Below are 19,132 nucleotides of genomic sequence, written 5' to 3'. Positions count from 1 at the left end.
TTACGTCATCAAGTTGCGACTCACAAGACGTTGCGTTTATGTGGTCGCTCGCAAATGCGCACAATTCTGCACAATTCTGCACATTTCTGCACATTTAAACGCATTTAAACAACTTTTGACGCCATCCAGACCCGGCGGAGGCTGTGTGGGTGAGTATTTTGGTTAATGTTAGTCACTCGGTCGCTTGAAGTAACTTTTAAAGACGTAACGTTACATGAATCAGCTAGCTGGAGAGCCTCAGTAGCTGGTTGTGCGTTAGACTTGAATTGGTATTATTTCGTTTTTACAGTGTGCCACATGCGTCCAGTATGAGCGGGGGGTTGGCACCAAGCAAAAGCACTGTGTATGTGTCGAACCTGCCTTTCTCTCTCACCAACAATGACCTACACAAGGTAAGTTAGTCCCTGCGGTTGTTTTTCTTCGGTTTACTGGCGGGCTGACACCCTGCGCCTGTTGTGTTCACTGTTTGCATTTTGTTATTTACTCTTATGTTCAACGAATCCAAGAACCTTCAATACATAAACAGGGCACTCTGTCTCATTTCAGCTCTTCACCAAATATGGAAAAGTTGTAAAGTAAGTACTGGCTCTGTCATATTTGTGTGTAAACAAAACATAGTGGTCCAGGAACACATGACCCACAACAAATCAGTTCAGGTCTTTGAATACATGCCTGTAGCAATTTGATTACAAGTTTTAAAATCTGTATTAATTACTGCTATGTTTGTTTCAGGGTTACAATCGTTAAGGACAAAGACACCCGCCAGAGTAAAGGGGTGGCTTTTGTTCTCTTCCTGGACAGAGAATCAGCTCATAACTGTGCAAGAGCAGTGAACAACAAACAGGTGGGTTTGTTTCACATTAAGACCGTTTGTTTCCATGTTCTGTATGTCACCACCGTGTCCTGTGCAGTGATGTTTCTTTCCTGGATATTCACCGGTCACTTGAGTTACAGATGTGTTTGTTTTCCAGTTGTTTGGCAGAACAGTGAAGGCGAGCATTGCCGTAGACAACGGGCGAGCAACTGAGTTTATAAGGCGACGAAACTACACAGACAAGTCGAAATGTTACGAATGTGGGGTCAGTGCATATTAACACACACATTTTTTTTCCCCTTTGAGATTGTCAAATTTGATTCAGTTGCAAGTGTCATCTTTTTTCTGTCTTTTTGAATGTCATCACATCACAGGATACGGGTCATCTGAGCTATGCATGCCCCAAAAACATTCTGGGGGAGAGGGAACCTCCGAAGAAGAAAGAAAAGAAAAAGAAGAAAATGGCTCAACAACCTGAACAAGTGTAAGTATATCATAGCCGACATTGTGAGATATGAATTGTGTCATTTTTGTAATTCTTAATTATTATTTTTTTCTCTTATAGTGAAGAAGAAGAGGAAAGTGAAGAAGAAGGAGAGGACCCAACCTTAGATAGTCTGAGCCAAGCCATAGCTTTTCAGGTAAGTGTGCAGATGTAGAAAACTTAACAGTGTATTCAAGATCTTGTTCACTGAGTTATATTATGGGAAATGTTTACCCATTTGTGTGTCGTTGTGATCTCAATCTATCTGCTACATCTCTACTAAAATTCAAATGCTTCAACTTCCTTAAAAAGGAAATGAACAAGGACATTTTATGAATAATTGTTTGAGATTGAGGCTATGGGAAATGGAAAAACTTCTTGCATTTAAAACATTATTGTTTTGTCTCGTGTTCCCCCAGCAAGCCCGTATGGAGGAAGAGGAGACACAGAGGAAGCAGGTGCTTTTGTCTCAAGAGGACGGCGCTCACGCTTCAACATCCGCGGACTCCAAGAAACCAAGGATCAAAAAGAGCGCATACTTCAGTGACGAGGAGGAGCTCAGTGACTAATAACAGAGTTTGGACGTCTGCAAAAAGTTATTGTCAAATATTGCTTTGTAAGTTATGTTGTATCGTAGTGGGGTTGTTAAAAACATGCTTCTATTTACACTGATGACATTAGATTTTTCCTTTTGTACATAGCACTGAGACCTTTTTTATGTTTCTATAAATAAATTGTTATTAGGGTGATGGGTTTTTCAATTGCAGCCAATAAAACCATGTTTCTTAATGACAGACCAAATAAGGTGTTGGGTTTTCCAGTGTTAACACAGAAACAGTTATTGACTTTGCTTAGTCAGTTGAAGTAAATAGAAATAGAAAAGTTAACATTGCTGATGCTGAACATATCTAGTTTTATTCAATTTACTGACTGGCTTTGGATTATTCTTGTATATCAATAATTGAAATTAGAGTGGTGACAACTGTGTGCCATTAGAACATAAAATGAAATAATTAAATTGGCTATTAATTTGAAATGTAACAAAACACAGGGCTTTGCCTCTTTTCTCCTTGATACACTTCCATTAAAGATCAAACGATCCTCAAAACTGGGATGAACCATTCTGAACCACCTTCAGTAACCTACACTGTAATCTGAATCCTAATTATTGCAACAGCTGTAATGCAGCGGTTGGGAATCCCATCGTCGGGAGAGGATGGAGAATAAAGCTGGTGGTCCTTGATAATGAAGAGGTTTGGGGACAGCCCCCTATCATTCGTAAACTAGCATGTTAAATACGGTACGATTGTTCGCTTGGAAATGTGTTTTATTTATTTATTTTTTTTAAATGCTCGCTTGCGTCAGAAGCACGCAAATAAAAGTAGGGATTCCCCGATGTTTTATGCGCCTGTGATCTAAACTGCTGCGGCATTTCTGCAGTCTGCGGAGTCCGATAGAAGAAGCAGGGATATGAGAGGATTCCCAGCACAGCGAGTTTAGATGAACACATTACTGTAGGCGCAACATTAGCTACTATGGCTTTTGTTGCCTTCAAGTGCTGTCGGTAATTAAAACGCTGTATGGAGAAATACAAGGAGATTGCATAAAGAGATAACTGCTGCTGCAAAAAAAAAAGACATTTATTTAAGATACGACGACTGATTGTACAAGGATACATTAATTACACGTGTAATCTTTATATATAATGTAACTGCACGTCAATATTCCTAATTTCTGATTTTACAATTTAAGCTTTATGTATGCCAAGTCATGTGCATAAGCTGCTTTGTATTTGTATAAAAGTGACTCAAACATGTGCCAATGACATTTAAATAAAACACAATATGATATGGTGTTTTTAACAGCATCTTTCCCCAATTGAAGGTGAGCAAATATATAAAATAAGCTGCAGTGTGTGTGATTAGAATGAAATACAGCTATATGTCGGCAGGTTATGATAGTCGACCGAAGGACACGTTACGTTTATTACAATAAACCAAATATTATGAATATTTAACAACCCGAGTACTGAGAGGTACCAGCTTACAGCGGGTACTTGAAAGCGGCATGAATTCATCAAGAGGAATGTCAGCCTCGGGAAGTAAACCAGCCTCTGATTGGCCACGGCGAATCACGTGACCAGTTCCCAAGCGGAGTTTCCACGACAGCTGGAAGCCGAGCGGCACGGGCGCATCGCTTCTTTGCTAAAATTATCGGAAATAACGCGACTTCTGCTCGTCTCAGCACCTCCACATAAACCCTGGTCTGGCATGGGCGACAAGAGGAGTCCCACAAGGTAACGACCGAGTCACAGCGGCCGAGATATTCAAGCTAGGAGAGAGGGGAGCGGACATCGACAAGCGCACGGAGAGAAAAAAAATGGGTTTCCTCTACGGTCTCTCTCTCTCTCCCTCTCTCTCTCTCTCTCTCCCTCTCGCGCGCGCTTCTCTCCCCCCTCTCTCTCTCTCTCTCTCTCTCTCTCTCTCCGTGTGTGTGTGTGTGTGTGTGTGTGTGTGTGTGTGTGTGTGTGTGTGTGTGCGTGTGTTGGTGTGCGCGCGCGCGCTCGGGTGTTAAAACCTCATCGCCAATTACAGTGTCGGATCACAGCGCGTTTGCAGATGATTTCCTAAATCCTATAGGCTAACCCAGATGTTTGCTATCGATAGCCTTCGTGGATGCGAGCTGAACTCACTCTTGTCTCCTCTTGCCCCCCCCCTCCCTTTCCTCCTCTCTCTTTACGTTTTTTTTTTTTTTTTTTAATTTTCTCCCCCCACTCCCACCCCCACCCCTTTTTTTTTGTTTTCACATTTATTGTTTTAAAGGCCGAAGCGTCAACCGAAGCCCTCCTCCGACGAGGGGTTTTGGGACTGCAGCGTATGCACATACAAGAACACGGCAGAAGCTTTTAAGTGCATGATGTGTGATGTCAGGAAGGGGACATCAACAAGGTAAGGCGATGAATATACATTACCTTTTGGTCTCTTTTTGCATTAGCGGGGCCTAAAGGGGGGGTCCTTAGGGACTCAGGGGTTGCCCTTCCTAGCAGAATGAGGAGCTGTTTAATCTCGCCACCCCTCTCCCTTTAAGCAATTAGTGTAGTTGTACCATGAGACAATGGAATAGGATAATTGTATATTTTTAGCTTTGGATTAACCCTTCCCACTGTTAACATCCCATATGCATTCAGGCAGTAAACAAACAGCTTTTCCTGTAGTTTTCTGGTGATAATTCTGTATGTTTTTGTGCAAAAGATATGTCAGTTACTTTATTTGTGTTTTCAACAAACTCAACCCCTCTAAATCCTCTTTTCTCATTTCCTCTGAACAGTTGCATGTCAGTCTCCATGTTCTTTGCCCGGGTGTTGACACTGACCTCTGTTAAAATGAGGGAGAGGGACGGCTTGCTCTTTAAGCACACACATCCATCTTGTTGCCCCGGAGATATTTGTAACAGACGGGGGGATTGGAAGGGGAGCCGGGGGGGGCACTAGATGCCTGTAATACGCACACACACAGGTACTCAAGCATACAAATACACAGCATGTAGGTACACACACTCGATGCCCTCTGTGCTGCGGCTGATATTTGTCCTGACATCAGTGATTTGAAGCAGGAAATGACTGTTATTCCTGAGTGGTAGTCATTATCGGGATGAAAACACAACAAAGGGTGAAGCAGAGGAAGTGTAGCTCTGGTTATGAGGAACAGCGTATGTTGTTCTACCTCTTTTTAATGTATCACCAATTACCCTCTCCTGCATTAGCACAACTTTCCCAGTGATTTAACTACAGCAGCAACAATAACACCACATCAGTGCAGTTGTCAGCTTTGATGCTTTTTTAGAATTGCGGTGCATGCACTTATATCCCTGTGTGTGTGTGTGTGTGTGTGTGTGTGTGTGTGTGTGTGTGTGTGTGTGTGTGTGTGTGTGGGAGGGCTAGTTGTGAAAAGAGGTTGTCAGAGCAGCTGCCAGACAGACAACCATAGCTCATTACTATGCAACAGCTTAATCAGCCTGCTGTCATCAGAGAGAGACACACACACACAACCACACACACACACACACACACACACACGTACAGATGCACTCAACATGCAAATTTTACACATGACTGCATACATATTCGTACACAAACACACGTTGTTAATACACACTCAAGTGCTCAGTTGCCGCTCACACAAACAGACATTGAGCAGCAGACATGCTGTTGTTGGGTTCAGCTTATTGCAGTTGAGCGTTGATTGTTGAGAGGACACTCCAGGGACTCTCTCTGTGTGTGTGTGTGTGTGTGTGTGTGTGTGTGTGTGTGTGTGTGTGTGTGTGTGTGTGTGTGTGTGTGTGTGTGTGCTCGTGCTTCGTAAAAACAAATGGCCTGCAGCAGCTTTGCCAAGAACCTGTCCGAATCCTCACGTCACCGAAAGCGGTGACACTCTGTCTCCCTCATCTGGGCATTTTTTGGGGGAAGTTGGCAAGGACGCAAGGACCCAGAATTCCTCCCAACACCCCCTTGACACCCGGCGACAAATTTAGAAAATGTCCGCGAGAAGCAAGGTCTTATTTAATGCTAATAACCCCACTTGTCTTCCCAACTGCAGTGCTGCAATAATGTTATAGTGTTGTCATGCTCTTGCCATACACAAACCCATACTCGCACCACACGCTGCAGCAAAATGGCCACACAGGTGGTCGCAGCTGTTAACGACTGCACACAACAGACAAGTGGATTTCTCAGCAAGCAAGCCGAAGGTGCTAAAGGGCAAACGACATGCAGAATATAAATGTAGGACACGGCAAATTCCCTCGCCGGTTACTAAGTAAGCATGACTGAGCTATTACTGTGAAGTAATGAATTAATGCTTGACACAGGCGTGGAGCATCCAGCGGTTAGAGGAAGTGTCCCATAGCCTGAAGGTCACAGGGTTTGACAGGCCCGTGTGGGTTCTGTGGGCTAAATCGGCGTATCACTTGTCACAGGTTGAAAACGCCAAGTAACTGCATAAAGTGTCACTTTTCCCGACAGGATCTGTGTCTTTTCAGCAAGCACTAGAGGTGATGGATGCTCAGAGAAAAAAAAAAAAAAGGGCACATGGTAGAGAAATATTTAAAGAGGAAGAGAGTTTGCATGTAGTTAGAGATGGAGATAAAGATGAATGTTTTATGAAGGTGAGGTTTAGCAGAGCCTAGATCCCTCTGATGTGGAGAGATGATCTACTGCAGGGACCCAAAGCTGTCGGCTCATTGAAAGCACGTTGTTGAGTTTGACTGAAGACAGGGATACATCAGCAGGATTGGACTCGCTTATCGGAGGAGGAGTGAAACGGGAGAGAGTGACAAAGAGGGGAACTGGCTGGCGTTGCGCTAATTCTGTCAGCAACTTGGAAACTTGTGCTGCTAGGAAGTCAGATTTAAAGCAACACAAGTGGGACCTACACCTACATCTTTAGAGAAAAACCCTCTCTGGCCGAAAAACCCAGATGCAGTCATTTGTGCAGATAAAATGCAAAGAATATGTTGTTCTTCTACAGCAAGCTGCTAGCTCACAGTATTTAATTAAAGTTCTCTTAGAGGAGCTTTGGGATCACAACATATCATGCAGCCTCATTACCTTAAGACTTTGCTGGGGAAAAGTGGGAGAGACATTTTATCTTCCTGCCACTCTTTGGGCTCAGTCCCAGCCTTTGAAAACACAAAACAATATATGAAGGTCACAATACAGTGGTGTTAAGGCTTTTTCGATAAGTGCAAGGTCACAGGTTCGATCCCTACATCAGTGGAAACACCTAGGCGGAGCATTGTTGAGCAAGACACTGAAGGCCTCCCAGTGCACCCATTATGACTTATCCTGGATTAGAGTGTCATCTTAATGTTTAAACTACAAGATGGAAGATGAGGCATGTGTCAGAATTAGTGCTAGCGTCTGGCGTTTGGAATAAAGGCTGAAAACGTCATGCTGACAGACAGCTGTTAAACCCAACCTAAACACTGCCCTTAGCCAAATACTACTGGGTGTAATAGAGCGGGGTGTGTGTGTGTGTGTGTGTGTGTGTGTGTGTGTGTGTGTGTGTGTGTGTGTGTGTGTGTGTGTGTGTGTGTGTGTGTGACCTTCTCTGGTGTCTTGCCTACACCACCTGCATCTGTTCACTGAGCTGAGCTCTGACAAGTCAGGCCCCACCAGGGAAACACTCACTGTGTGCATGCGTTCAGGAGCTTGTTTAGCAGCATTATATTTCTACAGGTCAGGACAGTGAGCTTGATCATGTTCCTATCAGTTCCCCCAGTAGCGTCTCCCTCTTTCTCTCCAGGAGTTGGACTTCACCTAGGGCGTCTCTTGGTGACAGATTGACTGATGTGCAGGTTTTGTCAGCTCCGCCTAAACAAGTTCGAGCCATTCTGCGCTGGCTGGGAACCTGTCAGCGTTTGGCTTTTTAGATGTTTTTATCATCCTCCGCACAAGCTCGCCCTCACAGTTCATGTTCAGTGCACACACAGAAAAAAAACAGGCTGTAATTGTGCAGCTGGTTTAGCCCCTTTTAATAACGTAGCTTTTAATATGACGGAGTCCAGAGTATCTTGTGCGAGATTCAAGCATTAGGATTGCTTGTTCAGTCTTACCAAGAGTCCCGAGATATTCCGTTGACACTAATATAAAAACAGAGAAAAAAAAAAAATCGTGGACATTTTACCAAGAGCAGAAAGTGGTTAATCACATGTAAACACGATAAGTGAAAGAAAATGCTTTCACAAAAATGAGGGGGGGTGAAAGGGAGTGCAGTGAAACAGTGTGATGCAGATATTGGTAATGACATTGTTGCCATTTCGAAGCGTTTTGCATGAACTTTATGAATCCAGCTTGTGATTGGATGCAGTAGATCTCTATTCCAAAATCTGAGATACCGATCAGCTTGCTGGAGCTATCTTGATTGCGTGGAACAGCCTGTGAGCCACAGCGGAGAGTTGCATAGACATAGTTCATCTTCCGAGTGGATGGTGGATTCTAAATGTGCAATACAGAACTTCTAATGCAAAAAAGGAAAAGGATTAATTATCTCTCTTTCCTATCTGTTTATTCTCTCAAACTAATTACAGTGGCAGAAATGGGTGCAATTGCCATGGAATAGTAATATATAATACAATATATGCATGCATTGAAATGCTGCCTGAAGAAAAATGTATGCTATTGAAATGCACAGTGTTAAGTGTGAATTAGTTGCACTTTCACATTGTTCCACTGCCTGCACACACATTTATACTTACAAGACTTGAATACAGAGTTTCCTTTTGGCAATAAAACCCTGTCCACACATCTTTATTAGCTTTTACACTAAGGTTCGTGCTCTTCCACACCTTGTATAGGCTTTTACAGGGTCAAGATTCAAACAATATCCTTTTAAATCCCCAAACTAATCTGGTACTTTCCCTGGAAACATGTGTGGGAGTAAACTTAAAACCAAAAATTACCACCATGTGGTTGCTGTGTTAATGTAAGTGTTAATTCCCAGCTATTAGACAAAACGTGCAACTAGCAGAGAGCAACACGTTTGACTCTCACCTTAGAGTCGTGTGTTTTCATTCGTCTTAAGCGCTACTAATCAATATGCTGGAGTTTGTTTTGTGTTGTTGTGCAACACCTTTGGTGCTAAACGTTGCGTCACATACATCCTCAGAAAAGAACAAGGGATTAAGTAAAGTCATCCAGGCCTTTTTCAGACCCTCTTTCTTCTGTGCGTTCTTCATTTTTTTTTGGAATGGTTTAGGACGTGTGTAAGATTGTCAAATGAGATGTTTAAACCGGCGAAGACAAATGCTGACAAACTGGTTTTTATGAGCTGGATCTGCAAGTTAAAGTGGAAAAAAATGTGTGTTACTTTTAAGAAAAATGAACAACAGGAAAAGGATCGGTACAGATTGCATATATGAACAAGTGGCACGCGTGTAAAAACAGACTGCATAGCCCCAATCAATGTTTGATCATGCCATCTTAATCATTACATCCTCCTAGAAGTCACGCTCAGCTCAGTCGTGTGTGTTACTGGTTTTAGCGCTCACTCGGCATACAAACACTGAGTGTTCACCAGGGACAATGAAGCTGGCTGTTATCACGTCACTGTGGCTCAAGATTATGGCTACGTGATAAGCCTGTAATTACTGCGGTGACACTGATGCATGACATACTGCTCTGTGTGCGCGAGTGGGTGTGCATGTGTGTGTGCGTGCAGGCCTGTGCTAGAGAGAAAGAGTGTGGTATAGTGTGGCTAGCGGGCTGTAGAAGGTGTCATAAACCACAGGACGTGGAGAGCCATCTGTCTCTCTACACACACACGCACACACATGGCGGTAGCATGTACAGGCAGGGAGAGACATTAATCATCGGGTTGGAGGAGCTCCCAGGAGCAGCCTACAACCCGCTGATAGAAAACCTGACACACACACACACCCCTACCTATACCTAGATTGAGAGTGTGTTCAACAGGGCATAAAATAAGCCATTTCACAATGATCTTACAATCATCACAGAACAGCGAGATGAGATGTGTTTATAGCAGCACACTCCAGTGCTTATTTTCAGTCCGTCAGCTGTCCTGTGGGCTGTTTGCTCATCACACAATGTACTCGACAAATGTTAGCAGGCAGTCCAAACATCTGCAGAGGCTTGTGCTGCTGTCTTTTTTAGATGTAACGCATTAGCAGAGCAACGTTTTTAAAGATCAAATGCCTGGAATAATGGCCAGAGGTGTCTTGTCAGCTCACACAGACACCTTTTTAGACAGCTTTTAAAATGTTTCAAAATAAAAAAAAAGAGCTACTGCACCTATATCGTCTCATTTGTATGGACCCTTTCTGTCCTTGCAGAAACACTTCACCTCCTGAGGTAGCGCCTGCATTGGAGGTTTTGGAATTCTTACAGCACCAGCGTTCAGTTTTATTAGGTCTGTCTACCCAAAAACACAATAAAACTTGAGTGATTCATTCCTTTTTTTTAGAGATAAAACAGCTGGTAGGCTTACTTTGGCAGAAGGTACTTCTCCATCAAACTATTCACAAGGTCTGTGAAGAATTGTGAGTAACAGTGTTGGTGTATTTGACTCTGTGGCCTTTCAATGTAAAAAAAAATTCTCAGGTAAACGGTTTTGCTTTATGGGTTGAGGAAATTCTCACGTCTTAGGTTAAATACCCCATTTAAAAACCCCTTTGGATCATCTCCAAAATGCTTTTTTATTAACTCATGAAAAGTTGAGGTTTTCATTTTCACAGGACAGCGATACAGTGGCGTGTTGCCCAATTTTACTGGGGTCAAAATTAATCACATACAACCACCTGGTTGCCTGGATGAAGTGTTTGAATTTCAACAGACAAGACGTTTACAGTTACTAAAAAGTCTTTGAATTTGATATGAACTAGACCAGTGGTTGTCAACCTTTTTGGTGTCAAGGACCCCCAAATTGATACACATTGGGCCACTGACCTGTATTTGTTAATATTTAGTTTCTTAGTTATGGAGTAACTACATCTTATCAGTCGTCTTTTTATAAAGTGTTATGATTTGTCTGTAAACTGATTTTGGCTCACACACACTACCGCACCATGTGTGTCAGTTGCTGACGCTGTTCGCTGGGGGTGTCGATGACCCGTTTGTCCGCTGCGGCAGAAATGTGGCGGCCTGGCTGAAACCACCCTGAGTCATAATTTGATCACCTACTGAATCTGTCATAGGCAAACATTTTACTAGAAGATCGTGACCAACCGGAGGAGCCATTTTCAGTTCCAGAGGTGGAGGAGTGTGAGGTGAGGTCAGTGGGTGCATCAGAAGGAGGAAGAGAGTGTGAAAGCGGAGAGGAGAGAGATAGCGATAAGACTGTGTGTGTGTGTGTGTGTGTGTGTGTGTGTGTGTGTGTGTGTGTGTGTGTGTGTGTGTGTGTGTGTGTGTGTGTGTGTGTGTGTGTGTGTGTGTGTGTGTTAATATTTGCACAGGGGTCAGCTAGAGTTGCCAGTGAGTCAGTGGCTGTATTTGTACTTTCCAGCCCCTCTTGTCTGTAGCACAGGATGATTTTGTCTTTAGCTTGCAGTTAAAAGCAAAAGAAAGCAGACAAATATTATGGACCAACATACATGCCTGCATATTCTCAATTATCCTCTTAAACAGACAAATTCTGGCTTTTAATTCAACAAATGTAGTCAGGTAAACATAGAGAGTGTGATTGATATCCATTGTTTTTTCAAGTAAATAGAATTCAGTGTTGTTAAGCCCTCCTCGTAACGTCCTAATTTCCCAGTGTGGGACTCCATTAGCTGCTGTATAATAGATGGCACGAGTGGAGCAAAATGTTTGAAACAACAGCTCCGACTCGCAGTATTAATGTCAGAAAGAATAGGCTGTTACATTAGGCGCAGAAATTCCTGTTGGAATCAATAGATGCACAAACACACACAGATGGAGGCCTAAGTGCTAAGATAATAACCATCTGATTGGGTTAACAGAGGCAGCTCTGTTTAGGCCTGCTGCTTTGCCTCACCGTAATATTAGGTTGTCCGTCTCCTTTCACCTCCAGGTTATTGAACTGGCTCTATTAGTGAAAATCTACTCCGTTGTAATACATGATGAAGATAGGATGTACAAAATGTGTTTATATTCGGGCCCCAATTGCTCTCAGGAACAGCCAGTCTTTTAGTTTTAAATAGAAAAGAGCATAATTAGCCTCAGGTGACATTTGATCGCACATCAAGCTAAAACACAGTAGTAATTAATTTCTTATTGCACACAGTAAATCTCATGGAAAGCACACAAGCGCATGACATCCTGAACAGAAATCATGTATCAAAGGTGAACCAGAAGAAGAGGTTATGAATGAGGCAGCCCAGCCATCGACGTTATTTTTGGACATTGGCAACATTTGGCCCGAGGGCAGGATGGTCCACTCTGTTATGACTGTCTGTTTTGTGTTTGAGCTTCATAAAATGCCAGAAAACCAGACATTTCGTCATTGTATCAAGAATGTCAAGAAGAGCAGCAAATTACTTCAGCTGTGAACAGAGGACTTTGAGAGGCCTCTGCTTTTATTTCAAAAAGGTGTCAGCATTTCTGCAGTGCCGTACTGACAAGTCAGACATATTAGAGGATCTCTACATCTCCCCCCACCCTATCAGACAGTTATGTAGGCCAAGAGACCCATTTGCATTTCACTCTAGCCTCACTAGCATCGCTGCATGTTCTGTGAAAGCAGTGATAACTCGGAAAAAGAAATTGACTCTGGGAGAGACTCTTTGAAGCTGGGCCCCAATTTAGGTCATCCCACGACTGTTAAACAACAGCTTTGCCCTTAGAACAAGACAGCAGACCAGCAGCCCCGGCTTACACATTTTCTCTTCCAAAAACGAGGTAGAAACCACTAGATTAAGCTAAATAGGCCACCAAGGCTCTTGTTGGCAAAACCGTGGCGCATTGCACAGCAACACTTGGCCAGGTGCTCAGAACAAATTTTGTGGATGGATTTTTATCATCAAGTCCGGGACATTTGTACACTCGGTACTTGGACTGCGTTACACCCTTATAATTACATTAGGCAAGTGCAAGAGGACATTTTTCACAAAGCACCTGGAGGCCAGTGTTTTGTAATTGCAATACTTTTCGAAGGGTTCATGCACAGGTTAGTACTCTTGTGTGAATCAACAGAGATACAGTATAAAAGCATTAATATAATACTTAGTTTAGAGTCCCCCTCAACTCAGAAATATGTTTTTCTTCTTCCTACAGTTGGATGTGTAAGCTTCACTGTGCAGAATGATGTATGTGCAGAATTTGTGGAAGTTTTAATGTAGAAACTTGATGCCACCAGTGCACATACACTGAGAATGGACACCTTGTGTCCAGCAGGAAAACCTTAGAAATTAACAAATTCATAAATTCTGGAATTTCTAAAGAGGTAGAAGGAATAGATGTCCTTTTTAGGATTTTAATGAGGAAATTGTACTTTTTATGCAGAAAAACATATGACACACACATTGTTCCAAGCTGACTGTTTGCGTATGTCAGATACATATTTTATAGTTTGGTACAGTTTCGGTATGTGACTGGTCATTGTTCACAGGTCCTGATCTATCTATTATATGACATCATAAAAAGAAGGTAAAAAACTGGCTGATGAATATGAAATTTGCTTTCAGTGTTAATTTTAAGCTCTAATTACAAATACGACTGCTCAACGGGGCTCAGAAAACACACTGTGTTCTTCTGCTGTTCTCATCATGCCCTCATGCTTCATCTGCTCACTGCTGTGTGTGTGTGTGTGTGTGTGTGTGTGTGTGTGTGTGTGTGTGTGTGTGTGTGTGTGTGTGTGTGTGTGTGTGTGTGTGTGTGTGTGTGTGTGTGTGTGTGCGCGTGCGCAGTCACGTGCATGTGCCTGAATGTGCTTCTGTATGTGTCGATTGCATTCGTTTACAAAGCATGCGTACATTTTCACGTGCGCCCCGTTTTGATTTGTACACACCCCTTCGGCTGTTGGTGCAGTATCTGCATGCTGCGAGAGTGCATTGGTGCATTCATACATGTAACTGGGTCTATGTGTGAATGCGTTTTGTGTGCGTGCATGCGAAAATCAGGCACTAGATGTGTAGAATCCCTCAACAGATGGCCTTTTCAACACACTCGCCTCTCGGCTAAGGCTCTTGCCAGCCCCAAAACGCGCGTGCACACACACACACACGCACTCCTGCACAGAAATACGATCGCAGCCTTCATGCATGCAAACTGTTGCCAGACCAATTGCATAATGTATCATTTTTGAGACAGCAGACACTCGGAGGATGGAAATGTGACTGTGAGGAGGAACATTTAGTTAACCATGTTCCAGTTATATTTGATTTTGCTTGTTAGCATTTCGTGGAGCCTGGTTGTGAAAGCGTCGTCCTCACTTATCAGGCAATCCTTGCTATCAGTGAACACTGTCATCAGCAACAAGCCAGGGACCATGACTTTTTGATACCCGACACAACCAAGCAGAAAAAACAAATGTGTTTGTACATAATCTATAATCAGCATCTTTAAAAAAAAAATAAAAAAAACCAGCATGGAAAATGTGATTATACTCTGACAGAAGCCACTAATGCAAGTGCAAGTGATCCTGTATGGGAAGCTGGTGAGGGATCATGTCCCTGAGCGGCAGGTGACATGATTTATGGCTGTTTACACTCTCTAGTGGAGTTAAAAGAGACCAAGACTGCAGTGCAGGAGAATTGGACATTCCACATTTGGGAAGAAAGGAGAAAAGCATGTTGGGTGTGACCCTTTAATGAAAATGGGACATACTGTAGTTGAGGTCAGAACTGATATCACTCACTCTCGTACCCACACATCACACCACTCTTAGTTTCATGGATTTATTCGTGAGTCTGTTTTCATAAAAACATGCGAGGAGCAAACTGCACATAGCTGTTATGTATTCTGAATTCAGTGTTTGCATTTACAATTCCTATCACATATTCCTTTCATCAAAACAGATCTCATCTTGTCAGTGTTTATCCCTCTGAGCACTAAAACAAGCCTGTGCAGGTATACTACGCATCTCTCAAATGGCTGAATCCTGGGTTATATTCTGAATGCACTCAGCGTGTGTTGCCACTTGCTGCCAGTGTTAAGAACACCACCCTAACCAGCACTGGCAGTGATTATTGGCTCTTGATTATGGTGGTACGCTAGCATGAAGCCATGTGTTCACCATGATTTTCCCTCTCATTAATCTGCCACACTCTGTCTCTCCCTTCCTCTCTCCCTCCATTGTATCTCTTTCTCTTCCAACCCCCACCCCCCACCCCTTCCTCTCCCCGGATCAGGAAGCCTCGTCCCGTCTCCCAGCTCGTCTCGCAGCAGCAGGTAACGCAGCAGTTTGTGTTGCCCTCGCAGCCCAAAAAGGAAAAGAAGGAGAGGGTAGAGAGGGAGAAGAGCGACAGAGAGCCGGCGCTCAAGAAGAACAGTCACAAGAAGATGAGGTAAACAAGCTGACACGAGGTGGAGGGATCAACAGGAATCAGACATTACAGGGATGCATGAATAAACACTGGAAACTATAGATGGTGTTTATGTTTGCACCTGACGTTAGGGTGATGCCTTGTCATATTTCATAAAATACTTCAAAAGATAGAAGTGAAGAGGGTGAGAAACACCTGAAATAAATTTCAAAGTAGTGTCTGGAGGAGGCTCTTTGGAGTTTTCAGTGACATTGTAGCAAAAAGATCAAGGTGATTTTCACTCCTGGGTAAAATCGAATCAAAAGATAGTATTTTGCACTTCTTAACACAAGTGCAAAGGCTGGTTAATACAAAACCCCATGCAGGGTTTGAAACAAATAGTCTTAAAAAAAACTTTCTCAGCTCTCCTTGTGCGTTCTCTCACTTTCCCCAAACATTTCCGCTCACTCACCAGGCCGAGATTAAAAAACATCGACCGGAGCAGCGCCCAGCACCTGGAGGTGACGGTCGGGGACCTGACAGTCATCATAACGGACTTTAAGGAGAAGGCCAAGCCCACGTCCACCTCGGCTACGTCGTCCAGCACCGCGTCCACGGCCGACCACCACAGCCAGAACGGCTCCAGCTCGGAAAACACAGAGAAGGGGCTCTCCCGCTCCTCCTCGCCCAGAGGAGAGGGGAGCTCGGTCAACGGGGAATCCCACTGAGTCACCCCTTCAAAACCTCCCCCCCCTCCCTAAACTACCCCGGTCTCCACCCACATCTCATTTGCAAGTTCACGTCACCAGTGGAGAATCCTGCGTCTACAGCTGCACAATACTGACTAAAACTTTTTTTTTTTTGCTTTTCTTTCTCAATAGGAATTTGTGACCAATTTGTCAGAGTTGCCAACACATTAGACGAGTTTAATCAGTTCAAGATTCTCCACAGCACTGGAATCCTGCGTTTAGAAAGCAATATGAAACACCTCTTGCTCCATCTTTGAAGTTCTTAGTGATCTACATTTCCACTTGGACATTTTGGTGTAATCGAAAGGATCCCCACACGCTGTCCGAAGCTCACTACTAGAATATTTACTAAGACATTCTGACAAGGAACTTCTTCAGGACTGACCTGAGATATGTCTGGGTAAATGTTTGGTCAGGCTTTATGATTTCCTTCAGATGCACCAGCCAGTCATGGGTTTTTTTTTTCCTTCCTCCATATATATATATATTTTTGTTCAATGAGATGTGCAGCCCCACCTTTCATCGTCTGTGGCCGGCAGAGTGACTTCTTCCCCCCCTCATGTGGAATTTTCAGCCTCTGTCTGGAATCTTTACCTACCTGTTATAAACCCAAACCATCTATTACACACTCTCAGTGTCCCTACACTGACCCTTCAACCTCACAGCGAACCTTTGCTCCTGATCTTGATACTCAAAGCTTTTACTTCGGGATTGCCTCTGCTGTAGAGAGACTTTTTTGACACAGCATAGCAGCTGTACTGCTACTGGCACCGTGTGGTGTTGGTGCGTAATGTTTGGAGCAGGTTGTTCAGGTAATGCTTGTTACGTCCGCGTGAAGGCACCAGCAGGTTTTGATAAAAGCCCTCTCTTAAACTGTGCAGGAAGGTATAGTATATGATTTTAAAAGGATAATACCGGTGTTTTTGTGTTTTCAGTTTGTGCCAATAATCAACGCTACTCCTCTTTTACATTATTCGTTATTTGTCTGCACACAATCAGTCGAGTTAGACATACATCAAGGTCTTTTTCTGTCTTTGTAACCATTTGTTTTGTACCGTACATAAACAAAAAAAACACAAACCTGCATTAAGTGATATTTTTGGCAGAATCAACTTGATTTGTGTTATGCGAAAAGCTGAACGTATAGAGAATTAGCAGCTCTCCAGCTATATGCAACTTCTAGCTCATTGCTTTGGTTCTCTGAACCTCGCATACATCATCCATGTCCAGCAAAATGGCTCAGACAAGCTGTTTGTTACACTGCCTGGCCAGCATGAAATGGCAGAAGACTGAAATTAGCTTGTAGCTGGTAAAGAAAGTCTTCAGCACTACTTGCCAAGTACAGACCAAACTAGAGCTAAACCAGATGCTTATGTTGGTGTATGTCTGCTCGATATGCAAGTAGGCAATGGATTGCTAACGCATTAGCCGTAACAGCTAAAATCTGTCTCTCAGGGCTTTGAGTTGATTTTGCAGTCTTGCTGTACACTGTTGCTAAAAAAAAAAAAAACAACACTTAATGCAGCTTTAAGAATTACCCAAACTCTGTTTTTAAATTACAGTCAGTGTGAAATCATACTTCCTCCATCAAATTGTAAATACATGATGTTAACACAACATGTTACCAATTTACTGACATCCTTCATGATGATATTGCACCATGGTTACTGTCAATCACACGACTCCCACAGAGTGATGTACATCCACGCAAATACAGTAAGAATTCTTGGAAAACTCCCTATTTCATCATGTTTCTACTTTTATTTTGCGTGCTTTTATTTTCTCAACCAAGAGCTCATTACAAGCCAGGTTTATGAATTTGTTTCAGAGACGCAAAAAGAACAGATGATCGCACAATGACTCAAGGATTGTCGACTTTAATGTAGGAGGTAATCCAAGGGGCTGTAGCTGTAAATGACACCGGTATTCTCCTTTTTAATCTGCGCTGCACAAACGGGGCTGCACCTGCTCAGTGTCACAATGGGGGAAAACCAGAGGGCGCTCATGCTGTTCTGCCCCCCACAGTGGACCCAGTTTGGATACAGCGCCGTGCTCGTAGAAGACAAGAAAAAAAATAAAGAGCTCCGGCTTGTGGACGTGCACATTTATCAGCTGTATAGGTGATGGCGTGATGGACTTCAGAAACTGTTTAAATTCCTCCATTTTGATGTAGCAAAGTGGGGGAGCTTTAGAATCTACTAAACTCCCAGCAGAACAACTATAGATCAACCTAACTACACAATAACTTATAAAAACCTGTAGAATACTACACAGATAAAAGTTGATATTTCTAAAATATTGTACTACAATGTTTTGATGTGGTTGTATTATCCATCATACCAGTGTTCTTGTCAAGATTTTTTCCTTTAACATTTTAGCACAGATCCTGAGAACTGTCATGGCATGATAATATTATGGTCTCAGTATATTGTGGGACAGGCTATGTCTCTTAGTTTGTTAGCATCGTTTAATGTGTCAGAGACGTATTTTCCCTCATAGGTTGACCACACTAGCTGGGACTAGGTGCGTGGACTCGTGAGAACTGTTCCAACAGACATTTGTTATTTGGTTGTGGCAAAAATGGAAAGACACTTAAAAATATGTCGGTGTCACATGTTGATATTTTCTGTTTCGTTTTTTTTTTTTTTTTTTTTTTTGCTTTGCCATGCTCAATTTGTTTTAAAAATGTGTGAACTTGTTTATTACATGTCTGAATAAGAAAATAACAAAATTCTAAACAAAAAAGGATTTATCTCGTGCACACAGTTTTACTTTTTGTCCCTTTCTGTTTCATAACAGGTGTTTACACTTTTGTATTTTCACTGGTTTGTATTTTATTTGTGCTTTTTTTTTTTTTTTAGCTCCATCTGATGAACGGCTTAATAACTGTTGCTCATGTTCAACACAGTACATGCAGGATCAGTTTACTTAACTAATGGGTTAGTTATGAGCATAAAAAGGTGTGGTTTACACACTAATGAATTAACCATTACATCCGTCAATAACCTAATTTTCCTCACACTTAATGAAAATGCAGTGGAGCCACCTCAATAAAGACGACTAGTCACTTAAAGCCATGAATGGGTCTTTTCAGAGGGGAAATCAATTGAAAGTTGCTGCAGACGGAGCCTGCAGGGGAGGGAGGGA

General features: G+C 42.8%; 2 protein-coding genes across 2 annotated transcripts; both read left to right on the top strand.

Annotated features, from left to right (window-relative positions):
• The first annotated feature begins 10 nt into the window (after positions 1 to 10).
• Positions 11 to 2,102, top strand: zcrb1 (zinc finger CCHC-type and RNA binding motif 1). The gene is made up of 8 exons (XM_051392891.1): positions 11 to 149; positions 290 to 392; positions 547 to 575; positions 733 to 844; positions 972 to 1,079; positions 1,189 to 1,298; positions 1,380 to 1,455; positions 1,718 to 2,102. The coding sequence occupies exons 2-8, from the start codon at positions 309 to 311 to the stop codon at positions 1,865 to 1,867; spliced, it is 669 nt and encodes a 222-aa protein (XP_051248851.1). The 5' UTR covers positions 11 to 149; positions 290 to 308; the 3' UTR covers positions 1,868 to 2,102.
• Positions 2,103 to 3,433: 1,331 nt separating this feature from the next.
• On the top strand, positions 3,434 to 19,058 carry yaf2 (YY1 associated factor 2). Its single transcript, XM_051392892.1, has 4 exons — positions 3,434 to 3,594; positions 4,121 to 4,246; positions 15,123 to 15,278; positions 15,712 to 19,058. Exons 1-4 carry the CDS (start codon positions 3,569 to 3,571, stop codon positions 15,962 to 15,964), a joined length of 561 nt encoding a protein of 186 aa, XP_051248852.1. The 5' UTR covers positions 3,434 to 3,568; the 3' UTR covers positions 15,965 to 19,058.
• The last annotated feature ends 74 nt before the right edge of the window (positions 19,059 to 19,132 follow it).

Source organism: Dicentrarchus labrax, unplaced genomic scaffold (genome assembly GCF_905237075.1).
Source record: "Dicentrarchus labrax unplaced genomic scaffold, dlabrax2021, whole genome shotgun sequence".
Classification (NCBI taxonomy): domain Eukaryota; kingdom Metazoa; phylum Chordata; class Actinopteri; family Moronidae; genus Dicentrarchus; species Dicentrarchus labrax.
This window is presented reverse-complemented; position numbering and strand designations above follow the sequence as displayed.